At 40.2% G+C, this 13343-nt stretch overlaps 1 protein-coding gene across 1 annotated transcript in view; it reads left to right on the forward strand.

The window, feature by feature from the left end:
• The window catches only part of NPC1 (NPC intracellular cholesterol transporter 1), a 48095-nt gene that overhangs the window by 10593 nt on the left and 24159 nt on the right, over positions 1-13343 (forward strand). The window contains exons 2-6 of the mRNA XM_059040855.2: positions 496-618; positions 1542-1648; positions 3802-3977; positions 11254-11421; positions 11994-12243. Coding sequence (XP_058896838.1) covers positions 496-618; positions 1542-1648; positions 3802-3977; positions 11254-11421; positions 11994-12243 — 824 coding nt within the window. The remainder of the gene's footprint in view (positions 1-495; positions 619-1541; positions 1649-3801; positions 3978-11253; positions 11422-11993; positions 12244-13343) is intronic.

The raw sequence follows: 13343 nt of genomic DNA on the forward strand, positions 1-13343 counted from the left end.
CATTCTTGTTCCTCCTCCTTACAGTTTTTTCTTCACATTACTCATGGTGTGCTGATATTAATTAACCTTAACAGATACACAAATGCTCTTTCATTATTTAGACCTGACACAGTTCCTTATACAGATGTGCAGAAATAGAGCCTTAGTAATCACAGACTCACATACTATCTTGCTTTCTTCTACACTGATTGTTAGTGACTCTTATGTAGAACTGTGGCTTCCTCTTACTAATAAATCATCTAGCAGGAAGTAGAAATCATGTAAATAAGGAATTTCTATTACCTCCTTCGTTGACTGACTTGACAAGTCCATTTTGGTCTGTTTTAATTAATATTTGTCAAAATGTTAAACTAACCAGTGCCTCTTGCTGTTACTTGGCTTTGCAGGTAACCTTAGAAGCTTCTGTGAATGGGGCTTGAGTGGGTGCCCTTTGCTGTTGAACTTTGTGTTATCCCTGAGGCTCTAATCAAGCAAGTTTTGGGTTGACTTTTGTAGGTATTTTCACAGTCCTGTGTTTGGTATGGAGAGTGTGGAATTGCATCTGGAGATCAGAGGTACAATTGCAGATATTCTGGGCTACCAAAGCCGTTGCCAGAGGATGGCTATGACCTGGTGCAGGTGAGTTAGTTGTCTTGGGCGTTGGGAACACAAAATGCTAATCAGAGATCCTCTGCAATTATACCTTAAATATCACCATGGGGTGGGGATAGAGATGAAATGAATGGGATTTTCTTATCCCAAACTCTTACCTGTAGCACAAAGAAGATAACATAACTCCAGAGGCGTAATTTTGGGAGGCTGACTATACCTTGCTCATAAAGTTTCCCATTATCAGGTTACTACTTAGGGACTGATCTTGGCACCTCAGATGTTGCTTTAGCAGCTTCTTCAAAGTACACTCAAAGTTAACTCTTTTTGTCCCTAGATTTCAGGACTTGAGTGGATGAGGCTGCTAAGTGGCTGTGACTCCCTTGTCCTCTGTTCACTTTAGTGATTCCTCCGGTTTCCACCAAGAGCCTATGAACTTTGGCTGCTACCAGGAATCTGTTTCCTGTTGTCTCTTTCACCATCCCTGATACACAGGGATATTAGAAAAGAACTGGAAAAATCCAGCTGGAAAGACTGGTCTTAGAGACTGCAGTCGACATGGTGGTGGGTCACCTGGACTTAGTCCTTTCATCAGAATTATTAAAGGCATTCAACATTCCCTCGAGTGACTGGTGGAAAGAGTAAATAGCATTCTGGTTAAACTTAACCAAATAACCTAAAAAGAGGTAAAATGATTGTCAAGGGAGGAAAGTGAGCTTCCCAATTAGAAAAAAAAAATTAAAATGCCTCTACTGCCTCTACTTTTGTGAATCCCTAGTTATAAACAGTAAATCTGATAGCCTTTTAAAAGAATTCTGCAAACACTTTGCATATAGGTGTCTCACCCTTGTGTACCTAAAAAGGGCGATATGAATAAAATGGTCTTATATTTGAGGAATGCTTGCCCTTATTTAACTATGCTCCTCTGATGTCCGTGCTTTCTCACCCAAAAGGAACTCTGTCCGGGGTTCTTCTTCGGCAACGTCAGTCTTTGCTGTGATGTTCAGCAGCTTCGGACACTGAAAGACAAGCTGCAGCTGCCTCTGCAGTTTCTGTCCAGGTGGGTTGACCGCCAGGCATGCAGGAAAAATGGGTTTAAAAGTTAGTTCTTGGGCTTCCCTCGTGGCGCAGTGGCTGGGAGTCCGCCTGCCGATGCAGGGGACACGGGTTCGTGCCCCGGTCCGGGAGGATCCCACGTGCCGCAGAGTGGCTAGACCCGTGAGCCATGGCCGCTGAGCCTGCGCGTCCGGAGCCTGTGCTCCGCAATGGGAGAGGCCACGGCAGTGAGAGGCCCGCGTACCGCAAAAAAAAAAAAAAAAAAAAAAAAGTTCTTGTTTTAAGAATGCTATCTTATGACTTCTCAGAAATAAACAGTAACTTCTGATAAAGTAATAATTATCAGACTCAGTTCTCTCTTTACATTCAGAGTTGCCACTTGGTTTTCCTCTGAGATGTCTTCATCCCAAAGGGGACCTGCACTGGGGTCTGGGTCCTTTCAGACTTGAGCCCCTTCGCGCTGTGGAGAGGAGAGGGGTTCCTGCCCATTTCTCTGACCTGAGACCCTCCTCCGTGCAGTCCTCTGCATTGCCTCCCTCCCCTGCTTTGTGCGTGGTTCTCTCTTCCTGTGGTGACCCAGGCCTCGGTAGAGCCAGCCTTTGGTAACTGCTCAAAGCTTGTTTTGGCAGAGTCGGCTGGTTTTGTCAAAATTAGTTTGCCATCCAGTGTGTGACCGGGGCAGTGAAAAGGGCTTCGTAATACATGTTCTCTAAGCTTACCCAGCAGTTTTCGAATGTGCAGAAGAACGAACTGGTGGTGGTCTTTAGAACAGCACGTTGAGCACCCTGATAAAGGCGGATGGGAAGGACATGTGCTTCTCTGTGCAGGTGTCATTGCAGGTGACAGGGCACAAGGCGGTGTCCACTAGGAAACCTTGCTTCTTCTCAGATTTTCAATCAGCAATAAAGAGTGGAAAACCATCTATAAATTGTTCTCTGAGGACAACAAACAATATAATAGGTCAGAAAGTTGAGACTCTAATCAGGCCATCTTATCTTGCGGAGGGAAACCTAGTGGATGTTGCTGTAGCCAGATTGGAGCTGTCAGTTAGCCAAAATACATTTATTTAGCACCCGCTCTACGTGAAGTGTTAGGGCGTAAACATCAAAAGCTAACCAAGTTTTCCCCGTGTTGTCAGAGGTAGCAAAGCTTTATTTATAATAGCAAACAGTGAGATGCTAATATGGAATACTATGCAGCTGTCCAAACTGATTATTGTAGAGATTAAATGGAGTAACACAGAAAGAGGTTTGTAATTTATGGAAAGTAGTAGAAAACCGTGCACCCCAAGAGCGAATTCTGTTTGAATGGTGTAATTGTCGTTCCTGTTTGTCACAGTAAAGCACGGAACTCCTGAAAGCAAGTCAGTGTGGGTGTCTGCTCCTTCACTAGACCAGAGGCTTTGAAGGCTTGGCCCACACCTTCCTTGTTCTGTGTTGCGTGTGGTCGTCTGGATGGGTTCAGAATAGAAAGCAGTCTTGATTGGTTTTTGTTGCAAGAATGCAGGTCTGATGAAGCAATAGCTTTTGCAGATAACGGTGGACCAAAGAGGAGAGAGAGGTCTTCTGCCACATATCTAGTCAACATTAGAAGCTTAAACTTTGACCCTGGAAGACAGCAGAGAGTTGTGGTTCTTATGAAAACCCGGGTGCTTCTGAAATGCATGCAGCCAGAGGACACCACTGCTGTTCTCTTTATCTTCTCATGTCACGGGGAAATCCTCTTGTGTTTAGAGAGAGCCTAGGATTATCTGGGATCGGAAGAGAGCCCTTCAGTAGGTTATAAGATGAAAACTAATGTGTAAATCTCATTTTTTTCTTCTCAGTCAGAATTGTCACCATGATGCTTCTAAGTCCTTCTAACTTCAAGACAGAGAAAACATGTCTGAATTATAAAGTGCAGAATCCAGAGACCATTTGTCTCTTTTTGAAATTACATCTGGGTAGCACAAATGTAGTCATTAGGGCAGTTTCTAAAGAGGTGTCTTTATTTTAACATGAGGTTTTAGGTTTGGAGTTGCTCGGTTTAATATGTCCTCATGGTAATCCATTTGCCATTTTACAATAAATTTTAAACATTCTTTGTCTATTTTAAATCATCTTTTTGCTGGCCCTATTATCCGTGAAATCATACAGAGTAGTTTACTTTTCCTTTTAGATGTCCATCCTGTTTTTATAACCTAGTGAACCTGTTTTGTGAGCTGACATGTAGCCCTCGACAAAGTCAGTTTCTGAACGTTACAGCAACGGAAGATTATGTTGATCCTGTTACAAACCAGACAAAAACAAATGTAAAAGAATTACAATGCTATGTTGGAGAGAGTTTTGCCAATGGTAAGTAAACTTTTAAATTATTCCTCTTTTATATTTGGTATCAGGACAGTGGGTCAAATTGTCCCTTTTTGTTGTCCTGTCAACTCTGTGAAAATGACAGTTTTTAGTTTCATTGGCCTTGAAATGTGAGTTGTTGCTTTGCTTGTATCCTGGGACTTGAGCTACAACCTTTTATACAATCTCCTTAAAGTATTTGCTTTAACTCCTTCCTAAGTGTAAGTTCCCACATGGAAATTTTTAGTATGTGCAAGCTCATTTCTATACATTTTAGAAACCATTGGAACTTTGGTTCTAGTGGACATGAAAGGCATAACTGCATGAATTACTGCAAGACTGAGGAGATGGGGTGGAAGGTAGAACTAGTTGGCAGAGGAGAGATTTTTGACTATGAAGAAACAGATCACGAGAAGGGAAAGTAAGCAGGTGTAACAAATAGGAGAAAGGATACCCCAGCAACTAGAAATCATAGAACAATCTGAAAAAGACCATGTCATGTTTGTTGAAAATGACTGAAATGAAAGAATTCTAAAAGAACAGGACACTAAGGAAAAAGAATGAACAGATTAGACATAGAACTATAGGGCTTCCCTGGTGGCGCAGTGGTTAAGATATATAACAGGCAGGCAGTGGTTAATCTGCCTGCCAGTGCGGGGGACATGGGTTCGAGCCCTGGTCTGGGAAGATCCCTCATGCCACGGAGCTACTCAGCCCGTGCACCACAACTACTGGGCCTGTGCTCTAGAGCTGCATGCCACAACTACTGAGCCTGTGTGCCGCCACAATTACTGAAGCCTGCGTGCCTAGAGCCTGTGCTCCGCAACAAGAGAAGCCACTGCAATGAGAAGCCCACGCACTGCAACGAAGAGTAGCCCCCGCTCGCCACAACTAGAGAAAAGCCCGCGTGCTGCGATGATGACCCAATGCAGCCAAAAATTAAAAAAAAAAAAAAAAAAAAATAGTCATTTAAGTGGATTAAAAGAAGATTAGATGCAGCTGAATAAAGAATGTGCCCAAAAACAATAAATAAAATAAGAAAATAATTCATCAGAGTTGTTGACTATAAGAGCAACATATACATTTAATTATAATGATCAGTTAAAAACATAACAAAAAAACTTACTAGAAAAAAGATCCCATTCACAAAAGCAACAAAAAGTAGGGTACCTAGGAATAAATCTACCAAAAGATGTGACGTTAAAGACAGCCTGACAGGATGAAGAGAGATCATTCTGTGTAGAAACAGAACCATCCATGTGAACAGTTGATATATAACAGGTGTGCTGTTACAAATCATTAAGGGAAAGAGTGGGCTAGTTGATAAATGGAGTGAGAAATTAATTATTCATCTAATTTTTATTTTTGATTAACAAAGTAAAAATCCTAATCTTGGAAATTTTTAGAAGTAAATATAGAATGTCAAGAAAGGATTCTAGACAAGAGAGGAAAAGCAGAAACCAGAAGTGAAAGGATTTATAAATACAGATAATTAGCATCTGTAGCAATCAGTGAAATGCAGATTAAAACAGTGAGCTACCATTTCACATATCAGATTGGCACAGATTTAAAAATTGATCAGTTTGAAATATTGGTGAGGATATAGAGGCAGAGGAATGCTAATATACTACTCCACTGGTAACTGTAACTTGGTGTGAGTGTTTGAAAACCATTTGAAAAATAGTTTTACAATACCTGGTAAACTTGAAGATAAATATACCCTCACCACAGAAATTCCACTTAGAGGTGCCTACCTTAGAGAAACTCTTAATGCATGTAAGGAGGGAGGACCGTATAAAAACGTTCATTGTAGCATTTCTGTGATCATGAAAAATTGGAGACATCAAGAGAATGAGAAGACAAGCACAGACAGGGAGAAAATATTTGCAAAAGACATAATCTCATAAAGCACTGTTACCCAAAATATATGAAGAATTCTTAAAACTCAATGATAAGGAAGTGAACAACCTGACTGAAAAGTGGACAAAAGACCTGAACAGACACCTTACCAAAGAAGATACATGAATAGCAGATAAGCATATGAAAAGATGTCCAACATCATATGTCATTAGGGAATTCTAAATTAAATCAACAACGAGGGACTTCCCTGGTGGCACAGTGGTTAAAAATCCGCCTGCCAATGCAGGGGACACGGGTTCAGTCCCTGGTCCGGGAAGATTCCACATGCCTTGGGACAACTAAGCCCATTCGTCACAATCACCGAGCCTGTGCTCTAGAGCCTGTGTGCACAACTGTTGAAACACACGTGCTCTAGGGCCTGTGTGCAGCAGCTGCTGAGCCACATGCTGCAACTACTGAAGCTCTTGCACCTAGAGCCTGTGCTCTGCAACAAGAGAAGCCTGTGCACTGCAATGAAGAGTAGCCCCCGTTCGCCGCAACTAGAGAAAGCCTGCACACAGCAACGAAGACCCAATGCAGCCACAAAAAAAAAAAAAAAGAAAAAAAAAAAAACACGAGATACCACTACATACCTATTAGAATGGCCAAAATCCAAAACCCTGACACCCCCAAATGCTAGCGAGGATGTGGAGCCATGGGAACTCTCATTCATTGCTGCTGGGAATGCAAAATGGTACAGCCACTTTGGAAGACAATTTGGCAACTTCTTAGAAGATGAAAAATATTCTTTTTTTTAAACATATTTATTGGAGTATAATTGCTTTACAGTGTTGTGTTAGTTTCTGCTGTATAGCAAAGTGAATCAGTTATATGTATACTGAAAAGCATTCTTACCACACATTCTAGTAATCATGCTCCTTGGTTTTCACCCAAAAGAGTTGAAAATGCATATCCACATGAAAACCCACACGTGGATGTTTGTAGCAGCTTTATGCATAACCGCCAAACTTGGAAGCAACCAATAATGTCTTTCAGTAGGTGAATGGAGAAACCGTGGTACCTCCAGACAGCAGAATATTATTCAGCACTGAAAAGAAACAAGCTATCAAGCCATGGAGAGACATGGAGGAACCTTAAATGCATGTTAACTAAGTGAAAGAAGCCAACCTGAAAAGACTACATACTGTGTGATTCCAACTCTCTGACACTTTGGAAAAGCTAAAACTGTGGAGACCGTAAAAAGATCAGTGGTTGCCAGCGGCTGGGGACAGGGAGAGACGAATAGGTGGAGCCCAGGGATTATTAGGGCAGTAAAACTAATAGTTGATACTATAATGGTGGATGTGTGTCATTATATGTTTGCCAAAACTCTATAAAGAATGTACAGTACCTAGAGTCAACTGTAGCATAAACTGTGGACTTTGGGTGAATATGATGTCAATGTAGATTCATCATTTGTAACAGATGCACAACTCTGGTGCTGCTGATAGTGGGGAAGTTGGGCTTGTGTAGAGTCAGTGGTTATATGGGAACCCTCTGTGCTCTCTGCTCAGTTTTACTGTGAACCTAAAACTGCTCTAAAAAATAAAAGCCATTTTAAAAAAACATTGGAGACACTAAATGCTAATTAAGAGGAGAACAGATCAGTATACTGGAGCATAGTCATAGTCTGTTATGTTAAAATGGATGAATTAGGATTGTGTCTGTCACGTGAATGACACTTAAAAATATTGACTGAAAGTAAGTAACAGAACATATGTAGTATGTTTATATTAAACAGTACTACATATTTATGGATACAATATATCATAAAAGTACACAAACGTGCATGGGAAAAATAAACATCAAACTCAGGATTGTGATTACCTTGGGGAAGGGGGAATGCCCATAGGAAGGGATAGTGAGGGAGCTTCAGCTATATCTATAATGTGTTTTTGTTAATGTTGAGGTAAATGTTGTAAAATAGTAAGATTGGTAGGGGTGGGTGGCAAGTACATGAGAATCATATTCTCCATATTTTCCATATCCTTGAAATATTTGATAAAATTAAAACCTGAAAACCAAATGGTTAGCTGGAAGTTATGCAGGAATTACTCAGAAAACAGCATAGAGATATAAAGTTCTGGAAATCATTAAAAATGACATATGGGGGTAAGAGAGCTGGGGAGAGACAGTAAGCAAAAGGATAATGGCTAGGGATTTTCCAGAATGGATGAGAGATGAATCTTCAGACTTAGGGGAAAAAAAAAGAATACTTAAACCAGATAAATTAAGAAGAAATAGAATAGGGGCTTACCTGGCAGTCCAGTGGTTAAGACTCCTTGTTTCTACTGCAGGGGACGTGGGTTTCATCCCTGGTCGCAGAACTAAGATCCCACATACTGCATGGCGTGGCCAAAAAAAAAAAAAAAAGAGAGAGAGACTATATATATAAATCAGTTGTATTTCTATACACTTGAAATGGACAATCTGAAAGTGAAATTTTAAAAACAATTCCATTTACAATAGTATCAAAAAGAATAAAATACTTAAGAATAAATTTAACAAAAAAGTGTGAAACATATTCTAAAAGCTAAAGAACATTATTAAAAGAAAGAGGATCTTTACAAATGGAAAGCCATCTTGGGTTCATGGATCAAAGACTTAATATTGTTATAAGATGGCAGTACTCCCCAAATTGATCTACAGAGCCAGTGCAATCCCTATCAGAATCCCAACTGACTTCTTTGTAGAAATGGACAGGCTGATTTTAAAATTCACATGAAGTTACAGGAGACCCAGAATCCTAGCAAAACAATCCTAAAAAAGAACAAAATAGGAGGAATCACACTTCCCAGTTTCAGAATTTACTACCAACCAGTGGAAATCAAGATGGTATGGTACTGGTATAAGGATAGACATACAAAGGAATGAGACAGAATTGACAATAATCCCATACATCTATGGTCATCTGATTTTTGACAAGGGTGTCAAGACCATTCAATGGGGGAAAGAATAGTCTGCAACAAGTGGTCTTGGACAACTGGATAGCCACATGCAAAAGAACAAAGTTGTACCCTTACCTCACACCATATATAAAAATTAACTTAAAATGTTTGCAGCAACATGGATGGATGCATTATGCTAAGTGAAATAAGTCAGATAGACAAAATTAAATACTGTATGATCTCACTTATATATGTGGGATCTAAAAAATACAACAAACTAGTGAATATAACAAAAAAGGAGACTCAGATATAGAGAACAAACTAGTGGTTACCAGTGGCACAGGGTGGGGGGCGGCATGTAAACCTGGGGGAGTGGGAGGTACAAAATTTTGGGTATAAGGTAGACTGAAAGATGTACTGTACAACATGAGGAATATAGCCAATATTTTGCAATAACTGTAAATGGAGTGTAACGTTTAAAAATTGCATTTAAAAACTTAAAATGGATCAAAGACCTAAATGTAAGAGCTAAAACTAGAAAACTCTTAGAAGAAAACATCAGGATTAAAAATTTTAAAAAAAAAAAGAAAAAAACATCAGGATAAATCTTCATGACCTCAGATTTGGCAATGAATTCTTAGATATGACAGCAAAAACATGAGCAAACAAAAGGAAGAAATAGATATCTTGGACTTGGTCAAAATAAAAAACTTGTGCTTCGAAGGACACCATCAAAAAGAGGCGAAAACAATATTTGCAAATCATGTATTTAATAAAGGATTTGTATCTAGAATATACAAAGACTTCTAACAACTCAGTAAGTAGATAACCCAATTTAAAAATGGGCAAAGGATCTGAGTAAACATTTCTCTAAGATGTTATACAAATGGTCAATAAGCTCATGCAAAGATGCTTGAGAACGTTAGTCATCAAGGAAATGCAAATCAAAACCACAATGAGGTACCACTTCACACCCACTAGGGTGGCTAGAATCGAAAAGATAACAAATGTTGGCGGGGATGTAGAGAAATTAGAACCTTCATACACTGCTGGTGGGGATGTAAAATGGTGCAGTCACTTTGGAAAAGTCTGGCAGTTCCTGAAACAATTAAACATAGAGTTACCACATGACCCAGCAGTTCCACTCACAAGAGAAATGAAAACATATGTTCATAATAGGTGGAAACAACGAAGATATCCATCAACTGATACATAGATAAACAAAATGTGGTACATCCATACGACGCAATATTATTTGACCATAAAAAGGAATGAAATATGGATCCATGCTGTAACATGGATGGACCTTGAAAACATCATGCTAAGTGGTAGAAGCCAGTCAAAAGACTATATATTATATGATTACATTTATATGAAATTCCAAAATAGGCAAATCTATAGAGACAAAAGTAGATGAATGGTTGCTTAGGGCTTGAGGGGATGGGGAGATAAGGGAGCATGAGTTAAAGATACTAGGTTTCTTTTTTTAAGGTGATGAAAGTTTTAAAATGGACTGTGGTGGTGATTGCACGTATCTATGAATACGCTGAAAGCCATTAGATTTTAACTTTAGATTGGTGAGTTGTATGGTATGTGAATTATCTCAATAAAGCTATTTAAAAAAGGAATCCATACCTAAATATAGCTCATAAAAACTATAAAATTCCAAAGACAAATATCAAGTAGAGAAAAGATAGAAATCACTTCAAAGCAAGTAGAGAAAAGATAGAAATCACTTCAAAAGAATGACAATTGGAGATTTTCTAACCAGCAGTGATAGAGGCCTGAAGGCAATGGAATTATCATAGTTCTGAAGAAGGTACTATCACTCTAGCGAAAGTGTCTTTCAAGAGTGAGGGTAAAACACAATGAATTTATAAGTATCTCCTTAAAGTTTAGGGGAAGAAGGTCCTGGGAAGTTTCTAACCAGCAGGGACTGGTAATTGAATATTAAGATAGGACCCATTACCACTGCTTCCTTATGTGCAAAATGTCATTGACATTCTTATTTCATGTGTTGTCTTTATGCATACTAAAATAAACCCCAAAAAGAGAGTGGTATTAGGGTCATTCACATGTGAAGTCTGTCCTGAAACCAATTTTTACCCTGGAAGTGCCATCATTCTCCAGCTGTAGAGTTTCCTGGAACCAGTTTTGCTGGCTGAAGAGGCACTGAGTCCCTTAGCTTCTCCTTGCTCGGCCTTCAGTATGCTGTCGCATGCACTGGGGGTGATACTGGGATGACGTAAGCCTTTCCTGTCTTTGACTTTTAAGTTGCTTGGAATCTGGCCTGGTGTTACTTGTAGGGTGACAAGCTGGTTTCAGAGGTGACCTCCGTTCCTGCCCTTAGTGTTTACTGTCCTGAGTCCCAGCCGGCGGCTCCCGCTTGCAGTGTGTCTGGATTTCCAAGGTCACACGTGAGAGGCCTCCGGTAAGATCTCATCTGGTGAATTAAAGCAGCGCGGCTTCAGTCTTTTCCGTTATTCCCCTGCCAGCCATGTACAATGCCTGCAGGGACGTGGAGGCCCCCTCGAGCAACGAGAAAGCCCTGGGGCTGCTGTGTGGGAAGGAGGCCGAAGCCTGCAACGCCACCAACTGGATTGAGTACATGTTCAACAAGAACAACGGCCAGGCGCCTTTCACCATCACACCCATCTTTTCAGGTGGGGATGAAGACCTCCACGTTTGGTGTATTGTACTTAGGATTTTTTAAAGCCCAGGAACCTTAACCTGAAGTAGGAAGATAAATTCAGATCACTAGGTCCTAGAGTTTCCTCCAGCGAGAGAGGTAACTAGAGCATTTATCCTGCTCCTGGTTGGTTAGGGGCTGGGCATGGGAGTGGAGATAGAAGAATTGCCTTCAGGTGTTGCTACAGAATTGAAGGAATAAGCTGTTTTTTTTAAAAAAAAAAAATTTTCAAAAGCTTTGCCGTAGCGTTAGACTAACTCCTCAGTGGAGATAAAACTTGATTGAAGGTTTACCGTGGAATGTGGTGGACTTGGATCTCGGTGACAAACCCTATGCCCAGAGTTATTGAGGTTAACTTAAAATTTTACAGGACTGAGCAGCAAAGCATAACTTGATCACCCAGAAACCTCCAGTCCTTTTTATTCTTCCATTTGTGTTACTTCTTTCAGTGTGCTTATCATTGGGTTTAAATATAATTTAATACAAGCCTTGTAGTGTTTGCTTTTTTTTAACGGAGATTCTCACTCAACACAATCTTTCCCACAGATCTTCCAGCCCATGGGATGGAGCCCATGAACAATGCCACCAAGGGCTGTGACGAGTCCGTGGATGAGGTCACGGGACCCTGCAGCTGCCAGGACTGCTCGATAGTCTGTGGGCCCAAGCCCCAGCCCCCAGCCCCTCCTGTTCCCTGGAGAATCCTGGGTCTGGACGCCATGTATGTCATCATGTGGAGCACCTACATGGCATTCCTGCTCGTGTTTTTTGGTGCATTCTTTGCCGTGTGGTGCTACAGGTAATCCGTTTTGTTTTTCCTCCAGGACAAGAAGAGCAAAATTACCCAAGTGGCACTTCTAGCTTTTGCTCAGTAGACTTTGGTTCATTAGAATAGGAAACATCTATCTGCATGAATACCATTCTCTGAATTGCATATGTCCTGCAACTAGTCAATAATCAAAAGCCTATTTAGCTGTTGAAACATTTGAAGTCAGTTTCATTGATTTATTCAAAATGGCATGTGATTTAAAGCAGCCGTTCTGTAACAGAAAGTCTCATGAGCCAAATCTGATTCAAATCCTTTCAAATGCAATACCATAGTCCTTTTAGATATCTGCGTCTTGACTTAGGACAACACGTTTTTTTAAAACTTTTTATTTTGAAATAATTTTAGACTCACCAAAAGTGCACAAAAATAGTAGAGTTTATTTATATCTTCTACCGGCTTCCTCTAGTGTTACAGTGCACATCACCCGTGGGCTATAATTTAATCAAAACCATGAAAATAACATTGGTATACTGTTGTTGGCTAAACCACAGTCTTTTTTCAAGTTTCACCAGTTTTTTTCTCTAACACCCTTTTTCTGTTTCAGGATCCCGTGTCACGTTCACTTTTTGTTTTATTCATCTCCTCCAATCTGTGACAGTTTCTCATCTTTCCTTTTCTCTTATGGCCTTGACACTTTTGATGAGTGCTGGTCAGTTATTTTGTAAAATGTGCCCCAGTTTGGCTTTATCTGATATTTTCTCATGATTAGGTTGAGGTTAGGTGTTTCTGACGATATCACAGAAGTGGTGTGTCTTTCTCAATATATCATATCAAGGGCTTATGATGTCAATATGTCTCATCACTGGTGAGGTTAGCCTCAATCGCTTGGTTAAGAAGGTGTCTGCTGGGTTTCTCCACTACAGTAATAGTGAAGTTACTATTTCTCCCTTAGGAGTTGATAAATATCTTAGAGGAGGTGTGTTGAGACTATGTTAATACCTTGTTTCTCCTCAAACTGTCGCCCACTGATTTTAGCATCCATCCGTGGATCTTGTCTTCAGCACTTATTTCCTGTGGTGTTTGCCTGCTGGTGACTTTGTATTTCCCTTGTTCCTTCTCCATTTACTAAC

The sequence above is a fragment of the Kogia breviceps genome, chromosome 15 (assembly GCF_026419965.1).
Source record: "Kogia breviceps isolate mKogBre1 chromosome 15, mKogBre1 haplotype 1, whole genome shotgun sequence".
In the NCBI taxonomy this organism is placed as follows: Eukaryota; Metazoa; Chordata; class Mammalia; order Artiodactyla; family Physeteridae; genus Kogia; species Kogia breviceps.